The 13,920-nt window shown below is 44.0% G+C and overlaps 1 protein-coding gene across 1 annotated transcript in view; it reads left to right on the top strand.

The window, feature by feature from the left end:
• The window catches only part of ESS2 (ess-2 spliceosome associated protein), a 58,035-nt gene extending 44,923 nt beyond the window's left edge, over positions 1 to 13,112 (top strand). The window contains exons 6-10 of the mRNA XM_078667854.1: positions 555 to 688; positions 4,516 to 4,618; positions 9,649 to 9,758; positions 10,127 to 10,242; positions 12,377 to 13,112. Of these exons, the coding sequence (XP_078523980.1) occupies positions 555 to 688; positions 4,516 to 4,618; positions 9,649 to 9,758; positions 10,127 to 10,242; positions 12,377 to 12,665 (752 nt within the window). The 3' untranslated portion in view covers positions 12,666 to 13,112. The remainder of the gene's footprint in view (positions 1 to 554; positions 689 to 4,515; positions 4,619 to 9,648; positions 9,759 to 10,126; positions 10,243 to 12,376) is intronic.
• Positions 13,113 to 13,920: the final 808 nt, after the last annotated feature.

Here is a 13,920-nt window from a genome sequence, read left to right as displayed (position 1 = left end):
GCAGGGGACGCAGCGGCGGGAAGAGTGAGTCGGGGCGCTGGCGGTGTTTACAGAAGGCAAAGTGGGCACCGGGGAGAATAGGACGAGACAATAGTGCAACTGAGGGATAAAGAAGCGGGCAATACAACAGTGCTAGCCCCTGTCCATTGGAACAGACTGCCAGAGGACATCCGAGCATGCTCCAACTTTGGACAGTTCCAGAAACTGTTTAGAACCTGGCTGTTCCGTCACTAACAAGCATGCCTCTACCTGATGTCTGCTACCCAGGCGCCGAAAGATCCCCTCGGGGATGATTAAATCGCGTAAGATAAATATTAATAATAACAATAATCATTATTATTATTCGTGGCCTCGCTTGAGAGTTGTGAGCCATGCACATTTTAACACCAGTAGTGAAGGGTCGTGTTTTTTTTGGCCACTAAAATGTCAGCAAGTGTTGACTGGGAAGAGACTGGCTGGCAGTGTCTGCAGGATAGATGCATTCTGACTACAACGCTCTCACTTGTTTGCCACCCTTTATACTGTTCTTATGAATATTCTCATGTTCATTTTAGGTGTGCCTGATCTTGATGATGTATTCAAGAAGCCCCGAGACGTGATCCACCGGAACACCCGTTTCTTAAAAGACCCCTTCAGTCAAGCCTTGAGCAAAACCCAGTTACAACAAGCAGCTGCCCTCAATGCACAGGTACAGCACAAAGCTTTGCCCTGCTTACTTTTGCTTCTGTTACTCTTTGCGATCCCTCCTGTCTATCTCTTGACTTTTGGTCTTCTATTCTGGTGCTCTGTTTCCTCCCTTCCTTCTGCTCTACCTAATGTTTCCTTCCATTTTCAACTCCCTTGTGTCTGTCCTTAGTCCCTATCTGCCTTCCTCAATGTATTCATTCTTTGCTTATAAATTCCTTCAACTACCTCAGTCCCGCCATAAATTTCCTCATCTCCTTCTCCTTCTGTCATTCTGCCGCAAACCTTCTCACTTCCTTCCTCAGTCTCTTATTTCATTCCTTCACACCCTGCTTCCCTTCTTTCCTTTCTTTCTCTCATTTCTTATCAGTTACCTCCTTCTACTTTTGCACTCCCTTGGCCACTCCTTTTTAGGTCTCGCCCTGCGATTGCAGGCCAAAGGCCTGCTGTCGCAGAGCGAGACTATTGCAATCATTCTCGCTTTCAAGGACTGAAAGGGAGAGGACAAGAGACTGGCACGCGCATGCACGAAGCAGCTGCCGGGATCAGGTCGCGCGCGTCAACACGCGCTCTGATTCCAGCAGGCTGTTCACAACACGTGCAAACACACATACAGCCCCCCCCAGCATACACACACTCACGCACACACATACACAGAGAACCCCCTCCCCCCCCTTACACACATATCCCCTACCTTGTCTCGGCGTCTTCGCGCTCCCTTTCCCCCGCTCCTCTGGTGCGCACGCACCACTGGTTTCGATTCCCGCGTCGGCTCCTCTGTGGTGCGCGCGCACCACAGGTTTCTATTCAGTGTTTATTTCAGCAGCCAATCAGGAGGCAGAACTCCTTGAAGACATGCTCCCTCTCTGGTCCGCCATCATTTTAACTGCACGGACGCACCCCAGCAAAAACGGCAGCATGGGCCAATCACCTTTGTTGCTTTGCTTATTATTTCCGTAGGCAGCTTTTAGTTATGCAGCCCGCGTCACGTACAGAGACACCCGTGCAAGTACTTTAAACGTGACTTGTCTCTTTAGTTCCTCCCAGCAGCAGGGGCTAACTACAGTATCATTACCCTTTGTCCTGTTTATCTGTTCCCTAGGGGCTTTTTTTCCTTGGTTTCCTACTCGTGTTTAGTGATGGTTTCCTTTTCTTTTGCAGAGCATTCTTGCTCTGAGCTTAGCAAGGCTGTTTCTGTAAACAGGGCTGAAAATCATGATGTATCTGTCACATTTACAATGCCCTTTGCCCCAATTGTGTTTTTGTTTTAATTTCTCCCTCAGGCCGACTGCTCTGCTCGGTTCCTCTCAGTGCTGCTTGGCCCCACCATCACAACCTGCCTGGGCTCATTCACTTCTGCTGACAGTCCCTACGCCCTCTGCCCAGTTTTTTGTTTCTTGTTTCTTGTCGCTCTGTGATTAGTGAGCGTGGACGGTGTTACCAGCCACTGAAGAATGGCGTAGGTCGTGGACTATTAAACTCAGCAAAGTAGGACCCCCCTGGCTAGTGATAATTTTGTGCCGAAGGCTCTGTTGCACATTCATCAGTTGGAGGGGACAAAGCAGATTACTCCGAGGGCACCCCAGGATGGAAAATCACATCTGGAACATGCTCCCAGTGATCTTAAATTACAGATATGTTCAGCTTCCCGGAGACTGGGCATGTACCTATGGAAATTATACAAGCTTCAATTATGTGTGATGGTTATTTGGCGCACAGGCTTTGCTTTCCAATTCACTGGCTGCATTTCGTCAGTGTGGACGTTGCTTGTTTACACAGTGCTTAAATCGCATTTCTCTCGTTAACAGCTGTTGGTGGAGAACAGAGAGGTTGAAGTTTGCGCGCTGCCTTGCAGCCTCAGAGGTTTATTTTTCTTAATGGAGCTCCACTTACAGCTGCCCACAGGAGTGCCCCTAAACTGACCCACAATTTACTCGTGGAAGCCCTGGCAGTCAAACCCCGGCCCGCCCACTTGAGGCTGCAATAACCATCAGGTATTGGAAAAGCCATTCAGGCAAGAAATTGGGAATTCTTTTCAAATATTGCGTCTTATTCAAGGGCCACTTCATGCATGTCGCCAGGTGAAAGCTGTGCGCACAAAATATTTTATGTAATCTTTCAGACAACTACATCATCCCCTGAAAATACCTTAGTTTTAAAATAATGGTATCAAGCAGATTTTTTTATTTGAAATCAGCGAGAATAGATATGCAAAGCCCTGAAGTTTATAGCCACATAATGAAACACAATGATTCTTGGCATGCTTATTGTAGGCAGATTTCAAAATGGTAACGAGCAGACTCTGACGGAACTCGGGATACCTCGCAGCATCTATTTGTGGTGCGTAATGGCAGCTGACAATCTCTGTACAACAACGTATGAGTTTCGAAACTAAGTCAATTGGAGCTGCTAATTATGAAACCATGAGCTTCATTACAGGCATGCCAACCAATCAACAAATTACGGCTCTGCAGAGGTGCATGTTTCTTAAAAACTGACATCATCCCGGAAACTTTAAGGTAGGGCTACGAGTGCTCTGCAGCTTGTTTTTCACTCCTTGTCTTCCGTTTTAAGACTGTGTTTATTTTGTGTGTCTTTCTGAGTACACGGTGAGTAGAAATAATAACTCATAATCCACATTTGTAGCTGTAGAAGAAGCTCTTCTTTACTTTACAGCAATGCATGTGTCTGTCCCTAAGCCGGCAACTTCACTGATATTATCGGGCTGACAGGCCTTTCCCTGCTGTTTCTTCACCGGCAACTCACCCCTGCATGCCGTGGATCTGAAAGAGTGGGTGAGCCCACTCGTGAAAACTTTTGGTAGTAAAGCAGGCAACAAATGTTAGTGGGACTCCCGATACATTTATAGGAGTGGAGGTGGACCTTCACGAAGGCTGACGGCAACGTGTGGTTGTTCTCCGCAGTATAACTTTAGTGGACCTCCTTTAAGGAGGTTCTTTCCTCATGCAAGGTAATCTGGTTCTTTGCACACCACACCCTTGTTCCTGTTTGAATTTAGTTCACCAGCCTACACCTCGTTACTAAAATGTCATCCGTTCTTAGCATAAGGCCTACTAATGTACAGCGTTTAGATCACTAAAGGGTTTGCCCATTGGAGTAGTGTGGGCATGGGACGCTGGTAGTGTCTGTTGTCTTATATATCGTAGGATTGTAGTTATTTTGGAATTTCCCATTATGACACAGTTATCTTTTGGCATTTTTAATTTATAAACCCACACAATATATTTGTTTCCTATTTACCTCAGTGTGTTGGTTTTGTAAAGCACGTCATACCCTGCAAGTGCTTCCAGCAGGGTGCAAAAGCAGCAAGGGGGACTAGAATTAACTCCATGCACACCAATGTAAAGGGCATAACCAGCTGCTGTGTATAATCGAAGCACAGTAGGTATCTTAGTGAGTGGAAGTTTAAGCTATTGGTGATGCAAATGATAATGCAATGCCAATAGCCCATACTTTCAGTAATGCGAGACCTATTGCATTGCAAATGCTTGTTAAATCTTTTTTCCTCCTCTTTTTTATCTGGCCACCTTTCAGTTCCTGACTGTTCTATTTAGATCTTAAATTGCTATTAATGAAGTGAAATCTTTATAAACATTAGCGTGCATTCAAATGTAGAAATAGCTAGCTAATACAACAGGAGAAACTGCCACATCATGTGGCATAATTTGCCTTTTCTTGATGCATAGTGCTGTCACATACTTTGGCCTTCAATTGTTGCATAATTTCAGTCTATGACAAACAACTGAATTTTATAGAATGTTCTCTTAGCAGTTTCTGTGCTCAAGAAGTCTCTTCTTTGTTTTTGTTTAGTACAAGCAGGGGAAGGTAGGGCCTGATGGAAAGGAGCTGATCCCCCAAGACTCTCCTAAGGTCCAAGGATATGGATTTGTAGGCACACCATCTCCCATTCCTGGTGAGAAGAAACCTTGATTTATGATGTATGTGTAGATGCACAAAGAATTTAATTGAAATGCAGAAAAGTAACTTTATGTGTCATGCATCAGCAAGGTGCTTAAAATGCTCTTTTCTATTCTTCAGTAACTTGCCTCTGATCACTTTCTACAGTTATGTCATTAGATTAAAGAACTCAATTGTTTACCATTTTTGGTCAGGGCTAGAAAATCCTTTCGTTCCAGATCACCAAGACAAATCATAATAATTTTGGTTGTGACTGGAAGACCTTGTTGTTTGGCCATCTTCTGTTTGAGGGCCTCGCTGGAATTTCATGATCAAGAATTGCCTTTGCTGAAAGTCCTTTGATTATTGGCCCTGATTAGTTGCTAGACTAGAAATATCATTACCCATGTTGTAAGGGAGATGATGTCCGAACCTAGGTGGATTACAGACGCCCTAGAAATTATTATCACTATCCAGTTCATTGTTACGTCAAGTTTGAAATTAATAGTGTAAGAAAGCTCTAGGTGCACTTCAGATTCTATGGGTGTTCTAGGAACATATGAAGGGCTTCAGTCTCCCGCAATCATAAACCAGCACTGAGCACTAGCTTTACAATTCACACAAGCCTAAAGAGGTGACTTTTGTAACCACCTCAGTTGCCTCCCACAGAGAGCCGTACCAAAGGGGATGATGGACGGAGGGCTAGTCACCTGATCTGGGTTTAATCCATCATCATTCTTTAGCTCACTCCACCACCCCAGGTCAGACATGGCCATATGCAAATCAGTCTGACCCTGTGCCTCATGGGAACAGTCCAGCCGAACTGCCAAGCCATGTCTTCCCTGGACCGGAAATTAGCATCCTGGGACCGGTTTCATAACCCTCATCAGCCAGGCTATCTTGAATCCATGGCAAAGTGAGCAAGGGACCCACGTCTGGGCATACCCTGCCAACTTAAGGCGAACAAAGCGATACCAATGGGGATGAAGGATGGAGCCCTAGAGCAAATCAAACACTCACCCCCAATTAACTGATCTGGGTTTAATCCATCATCATTCTTTAGCTCACTCCACCACCCCAGTTCAGACATGGCCATATGCAAATCAGTCTGACCCTGTGCCTCATGGGAACAGTCCAGTCCGAACTGCCAAGCCATGTCTTTCCTGGACCGGAAACGAGCATCCTGGGACCGGTTTCGGGTTCACGGTATGCCCAGACATGGGTCTCTTGCTCACTTTGCCACTGGATTCAAGATACCCTGGCTGATGACGGCTGATTAGCCAAAATCCGGTCCCAGGATGCTTGTTTCTGGTCCAGGGAAGGCATGACTTGGCAGTCCCGACTGGACTGTTCCCATGAGGCACAGGGTCAGACTGATTTGCATATGGCCATGTCTGAACTTGGGTGGTGGAGTGAGCTAATCACTGGGGGTGAGTGTTTGATTTGCTCAAGCGCTCCGTCCATCATCCCCTTTGGTATCGATTCCCAAAGAGAGCCTGCAGCTGGCCACTATGTCCCCCAATAACTAGTTACTCTTTGATTAAGACACTTATTGAGACCGTCACACTTAGTTTACAATGGTAGCGCTTGGTTTCCATACCTGCAGCACTCATAAATGATGTGGTGAAGGTACTGGTTGCCTTGTCTCCAAGCGTGATCCAACAGAACCTCATTCACGGAGAATTTACTCGGCACACACATGTCCCGGAAAGGATGGTTCTGCTTCCTATGTGTGTTGTCATGACCTCCTAACAGGAGTGAGAACATCGTGGCTAGCTATATTGATCAACAGACTTTTAAACGCCTGTAAATTCCAGATCCCTCTTTCTGCACCAAAGAATTTGGTACCATTTGTAGCTGAAAGAGGCCTATTTGATTCTGTAAATCGATGCAAAGTCGTATAGTACATAATTATGAAGACATTTAAGAAAGTCTGAAAAAATTTACATCCAACACTTGGGTAACTTTTGATAGCTTGGGCAATCCCATTCAGGAAAGATGCACACAAAAGACCTTGTTCCATCCTTGGTGGTAAGCATGCTCTGTCACAATGGCACCAGTGTGTGCTTGGCGCCAACATTATGGTTCCCCTGCCGAATATAAAAGCGGGCAGACCATAGTTTGATCACGGCGGAGACTACTCCATCTTGGTTTTGGGCAAACTTCTTCAAACGATTAAGGGTCGGTGAATTGGCTAGATGTCTGTCTGTCCAATTAGGAAGGGTGGACATTTAGCTGTTTTAACTGCCAGTCACAACTTGCCGGTAAGGGGCAGTAAAACACAAAGAATGCCCCCCTTACCATAGGAGATGACTCCCATGGTGGAGGGGGTGGGGGCGTTTTATTTTTTATTTTCAAATAGAAAATCCCACTGCAGGATTTCATTTTTAAAAGAAAACAGTTTGGAGCAGGGCTCTGTCATGTTGACGGAGCCCTGCACCAAACTGCAGAAAGCATTTATGGGAACCGCTATGACAGGGTTTCCTGGCACTGCTTTAATCAATGAAAAGAAACAAACACTAGCTTTGTGGTCCTTACATAATTTGACAAGGAGAGGTGCAGTTAAGGCGACGGGTCAAAATATAAATCGTCCCTTCGCTTCTTGATTGCGGGAGGGCGTTGGTAACATCAGAGGAAATCATTTGCTTTGCTTTAGGCCTACTCTGTGAAAGAAATCTCAGTTATTGGGGTCATGTTGCTCAATGGCCACTTGGTTTTTGGTTTCATAGTATGTTATAAAAATGTTTAGGTCTCATAGGTTTAAAATTCGTATTCTTGGTAATAACCTCATAGCAGTGACGTGGAGTCAGGTTCATTAAAATGATATTCCAATGAATTATTGATTTTGAATTGGATGCTGTTTGTGAAAAAGTATTTTGAACCAACATAAGCAAAATGGAAACCATCAACTGATAATCTAATCAATACTTCCGGGGTGAGCTGTGATCAGTCATGATTATGCCTACTGTGTATACTCACTGAGTATAGTGTCTGTGTGGACTTGGGAGATTCAGAAGTTTTGTCTCAAAGTTCGCCATGGAATCTCTATTTCTTGCTAATTAGTGCCCACATTAACGGCTTCCATCTGTCTTTGTGATACTTGGTTGCAAACTTTGCCTTCATGAGCTCCCCTTCCATGATCCCTAGTACAGTTCATGTGGCAGCACATTAGACATACCCAAGAGATGCCAGCCTCTCCTGTGCTACTGTCTGTGGCAGCAGGTGATAGAAGCGTTTTTTACTGCACGCTGGCCATTCTTTCAGTATTGTGGGCGGAGTGCTTAAAGGTTCACAAATAAACTGCTAAGTACAGTTCTCATATACATGGGGCCGTATTATGGAAGAGCCCCTGGGAGCGCAACAAGAAGTTGCGCCCACTTTGCCCGCCCCTGGGGTACTTTGGTATTTCAGAAGGGGCCGTAGACACTTATGAGTCCCCTTCTGTAATACCGATAGCGCACATCTTCCACCAGCGCTATCTTCAGAGGGCTTTCTCTCATTTTCATCAGCGCGTGGCCCCATGTAAATGAGGGAATCCCTTTGCCTCTGCGCCTGTGCCGTATTGTAGATGTGAGCGTAGAGGCAAAGAAGTAGTCAGGAGGCGCACTGCCAGTGTGCCCCCCGATGGCTGCCCTCTGGAAGGCGTAACAGGAGTCCTATTGACCCCCCCCCTCCCAAACATCTGCTTGCAGGCAGGTGCAGTCAATCTCTGCACCAGCCTGCAAGGGGATCTCTAATCCTCCTTAAAAGTGCAGGGGAGCTGCCCCCTGCACTGTGAAACACAGAGTGGCTTCAAAGCAGCTGCTTCGGTTTTCACATGAATGCGCTGCCCTGGGGGCAGCTCGAATTTATGGCCGCCCTGGGGAGACAGCACATTCAATGTAATAGGGTGCAGTTTCCCTGCTTGCGCCCGGCACACCTGTTTTAAGATGCGCCGGGCACAAAGTTTTAAGATGCGCCAGGCACAAACAGGGAAAGTGCACCCTTTACATTATGGGGTCCATTATGCTTTGATTGAATTGGTGGAAGGAGTTGTAGCCTCTATATACCAACATTTGAGGGGTAATCTTGATCCTCGATTTGTGTTATTAGCCTTAAAAATTCAACTGATCTCACACATAGATAGACTCAGCAGGTAAAGGTGGTGGCCATCATTGAATATTTCAGCCTCCTGATTTCTACAATTGGATACTAAAGAAATAGGAGTGCAGGCTTTCTTCAGATGTGAGGACGAAACATTGGATGTTTACAAAAAGTATCTCCATACATTTTCAAGTGGTTACTACCATTATTAAGAAGAGTATGGGTCCTTCTAGTCCTTAATCGCATTCTCGGGCAAAGGGATTCAGACAAACATTTTTGTGAAGAGGGCAGTCGGGACACAAGCTCCTTCCATTAATATGCTCACAAAGATATGGGTCTGCATGTTTGTGGGTCTCAATTCATCTAAAATAAATGTTGTCTGCACCCATAAGAAAGACTTAACTTGTGGAGTGACATTAAATTAAATGTAGGGTTCTGTGCAGTATTAATATAGCAGAGCCCAAATTAACACCACATGTCCCAATCTGTGCGCCCATCTGATATGCTGTCAGTCTTTCAAGATGATGAAATATGGAGGCAGATAGCTGTGTGTTCAAAGCTCCAGACTACAAACACCCTTAACTCTTACGTGAGATATGAATCCAAATATAAGATGTTCAGGACATTTGAATCCAACAAAATTCCATAAATAACAGGGGTCATTATCAATGAAAATTGGAAATGCTCACCCTACCTGATGGAACCGTAACTGTCCTTTCTCCTCATAAACTACCAATTTGTTTTCTCTGTTGGTGCTCTGAAGTAACCAAAATACCACATCTAGCACAATACAAAATCCAAAAATAAATTAAAGAATAAGTGATTACAAGCTAGGTAATCAGGAGGGATTTGAGGCTTTGAGTCCGGATACACCATATTCATTAAGCTTTGGATTTGACCGATTGTATGCTTTATTAGAAGAAATTATTTCAGACATGTTAACATGATTCTCCTTTTTTGCAGGTGTTGAAGATTCACCACTTATGACCTGGGGTGAGATTGAGAGCACTCCTTTCCGGTTGGAGGGGTCCGAGACACCTTATGTGGACAAGTCACCTGGACCGGCCTTCAAGGTAGGTTATTCCATTTATTTTTTTTACTCCTTGAGTCTTATTGGTTTTTCTTGTAAGGTAGACTGACCTCATGGACAAAATATCTTCATATGCTTTTCAATTAATGGACCGCGATAGAGGATTGCTTAGTGTAGAAATAGATATATTTAATTCTGTGGCATAACCATGCACTGGCACAGTTTCAAAAGCAACTCAATCTGCGGTCATCCAAAGTTGTGGAAAGTTAGAGTAAAGCAGTGTCCTAGCTGATGCAAATAACCGTGGCTATTTCATATGTGTTATTTTGTATATACCCAAAAAACTGTGAAGATGGAAGTGTATTATACAGGGAGTACTCCAGGATTCATCTTGTCCTCCCTTGCTTTCAGATCCTGGAGCCCGGACGCCGGGAGAGGCTAGGCTTGAAAATGGCCAATGAAGCAGCTGCCAAGAACAGAGCTAAGAAACAAGAGGCTTTAAGACGAGTCACAGAAAATCTGGCCAGGTACATCTTTGCCTCCTTAATTAGCAAACCATTGTACTTTTGCTGCAAATGCTTGTTATTTACCAGTGTGGCTGCTGCTCTTAAAAGTAGAACCTTTCATGCATTGATTTAATCTATAATTAGGAACCTTGTTTTAATCAGTTTACAGACCGGTGCTCCAGGAGCCCACTCCCTCTGAAAGATCTGCTCTGCACGTTCATTCTTTTGTAGAGTGTTTGCCCTGTTGACACAGTTTCATTAGGTGACAAATTAAACAACTGCATATAATTCTGTTAAATTCTTTTGCGGTTCTAGAGGGGAGAATTGGAGAATATGTCAGATCATTTTTTCCAAAGAACTTGTTCAAGTTCTAAAAGAGTAGCATAAATGAATGTGCTTGTTGCCTATAACTCCTGACTTGAGTGACAGTTGCTTAAGCTGGAAATGGTTACATATTTTGCAGCATCCCTCGGGATAGTGACAGGGAAGATGCATGCTGTTGTTCTTTATCCCTGTTGCTTGGAGCTGATTATTATGCATTTTAGCCTTTTTCTGTTGTGTCTGTGCAATTAGATTGTCCACACACAGTGTAACTGTGGTATTTCACTGTTTTGCCTTCCAACTTGAAGTGCAAAACTGTAGACCAATCTGAAGCGCAGGGTGCATTGTGTTGGCGCAACACCACCCCAACAGCTAAAGCACTGTAACATTTTCCCAGTTTTTATGTTAATGCTTTTTGTTTGATAACCAATGTTATTGACTTTTGATTGCAACAAAGAACACAGCACCATTTAGAAATACCTTTTAGAAAACATGACCAAGACACACGCATATCACATTGATATAAAAGATTTGATGTACAGATGGCCAATATCCGCAAACCCCACTTCTAAGCTAGAGATCATATCAGTCTTCTATCACTCCGACCCATTTGCCCCACATTCAGCGAAATTTCTTAGGACAACCCCATGCCACATAAAGAGGCCGTTTCTGTGTGGCACACCAGTCCACCCCCTGTGTTATGTTAATGCTTTTAATGAAAATACTGTGTTACTCTCGCCGAGTTAGGGTATATATTTGGAGACTTCTTGCAGGAATTGATTTATTTTATTTTTATTTCTATTTATGGGGCATTGCTGTCTGAGTTTTGGGAACAATTATCCCAAAATCTTTTGTTTGTGGGTGGGTGAGTGTGCCAAGTAAACGTGTCACTTTTTTTTGTACTACATAAGAACTGCAGATAGCTTCCATTTGGACTCCGAAGAGCTGGAGCTATGTATTTTAACTCATGGGCTCACGTTGACCGTGAGACAGATTTTTGAATCTTGTTCTTGACTGCTGGTATGCTTATATGATTTGCAGAATTGAATCTTTCAACTTGCTAGGTACAAAGATTCCCCTTTTCGAGAACTTTAGAACGCTGACTCTACTACGCCTGAATGAAGTGCACTGTCCTCGTTTGCTGAGTATCCAGTTTCTGCAGCATGATGGAAGAGTTTGATGCCGGAAGACCTTCTAAAAGTCTCACCCTACCATGCCCAGTTCTGCTTGTATATTTTCATAATGTTGTAGGGAAATTATGTGACAAACAAAATACTTCTATTACAGACCCTGCTGGTTGATCTAAAGACACTGATCTACACACTTGGTAGAAAAGGGAACCCTAATCTCTTCATATCCTCTGCTTCCGAATATGCACAGAACCGTATATGTGTTTCTCATTCAGTCTGGTAAAACGGCTAGTACCACCAAAAGGATAGCTTTAACTTTGATATCTCTCTGGATCCGATCTGTTTATCTTCAGTGTTGAAGATATTAGGCTGACCAAAGAGGCCGAAAAAATAGTCTGAAGGGTGTGCTGAGGCATGGCCCACTTCATGGTGAAATCCTATTAATTACACACCCATGGGCAAGTTATAGTGTTTTACTTTTTTTCAAAAATATTACATACAATTCCGTATCTAACTACAAGATTACCGGTTAATGCAAAGCATTGATTTTTATAGAGGGTATTAAGCTGTAAGTCTGTTATTGCTGGGAACTAACTTGAGCCCTTGTTCTTTGAGTACAATTTGCTTACATTTATATGTTTTTGATATATTGTTTTCTTAATATGTTATTGTTTGTATTGATTTTTATTTATTTATACTTTCAGCCTTACCCCAAAAGGACTGAGTCCAGCACTTTCTCCAGCCTTGCAGCGATTGGTCAATAGAACTGCTAGTAAATACACAGATAAAGCACTGCGAGCGAGCTACACCCCATCACCAGCACACCCAGGCACTCCTGGATCTAAAACCCCAGGAGGCAGGCTGCACACACCTACGGTAACACCGTCCCCAAGAAACTCTACTCACAGCCCTGCTGTGGCACAGGATCCAGCATCTATCACCGATAACCTTCTGCAGCTGCCCAAAAGACGGAAAGCATCAGATTTCTTCTGAAGAGAACTGATCTGGACCAGAACTGATGGGTCTAAAGAAGGTCTAGTGCACAAGAGTGGAGCTCTTGGGTCTGACTTTAAGCCAGAAACCCTGGTCTCTGAGGACCAACAAGGTCTAAGTCCTGGCCAGATGTGTTGGACTAATGCAAGGCTGTCCCGCCGCCTCTCTCTTCACTCTGCTTCAACCGGACAGACTACTGAATCTTTGTGTTTATGAAGTTGTGGATGATATGGAGGCTATAAGCAGATGGGAGGAAGGACAAGCCTTAGGTAAAACAGGTAGCGGGGTTGATGGAAATCTGTTTTATGAATAATGCGCACATGGTCTACGAGAAGCTGGCTGCTGTGGCAGCACAGGCGGTTGGGCCTATATCTTGTTCTTTGAGTTGCTTTCTATTTCTTTTCGTGAGTGGAAACAGTCTGGAATAAACCGCTGCTTCGCCAAGGAGATTTTTGGAATTTGTTTTGCATTTTCTCTAATTTGGTCATGTTGTTTTCATCATCACTAGTTTATTTCAACCAAAGTTAAATAACTGTACAAGAAAAAATAAAGATGTGCATAAAATGTGATCTGATAAGAGGACAAATGAAACCAAAACCTAATTTTATGTCTAGTGTAAAGCTTTCACAAGCCTACACTACAATCTGATATATTGCGTAATTTCTCTAAACTGTCCCTTGACTTTACAGCCTCTGAAAGAAACCTGGAGACTGCAAAACAAATGTATATAATGTGGAGAAGTGTGGCTCAATGGTTAGAGCGGCAGACCCTGATGCAGAGGTCTAGCCCGGGACCAGGGTTCAATTCCCCGCCTCGGCGGGTCTTGGGCTCAAATTCCACGGACCTGATAATTCTCGCCTCGGTGCCTATTCCAATCATGGGTCCCACTCTGCAACGCTGGGCAATAGCTTGCTTAATCTCCACAATGGCCCCCACAACACTAAGGATGCCTGGCCTCCACCTTGGGGGTGCACAGGAGTGGACACCTCACAGGGAAAGCCAGGATGGGTTCCACAGCGGTATTCGTAAAAGCGCCTTGAGACCCTTGCGGGTGAGTAGTGCGCTATACAAGTATCAATTTACATTTACATAGAACGGATAAAGTTAGCAAATTTACAAAAGTGCTCCGTAATGCCAAATCAATTCTGTAACCGAAAGTGGGCGCTAAAACTTAATTTGGCGAACTGGAAAAATTGTTTTAAAAAAGTGCATACAAGATTGCTTGGAAGTAAAATCACTTAGACAAAATACAATA

Source organism: Lissotriton helveticus, chromosome 11 (assembly GCF_964261635.1).
Source record: "Lissotriton helveticus chromosome 11, aLisHel1.1, whole genome shotgun sequence".
Taxonomy (NCBI): domain Eukaryota; kingdom Metazoa; phylum Chordata; class Amphibia; order Caudata; family Salamandridae; genus Lissotriton; species Lissotriton helveticus.
This window is presented reverse-complemented; position numbering and strand designations above follow the sequence as displayed.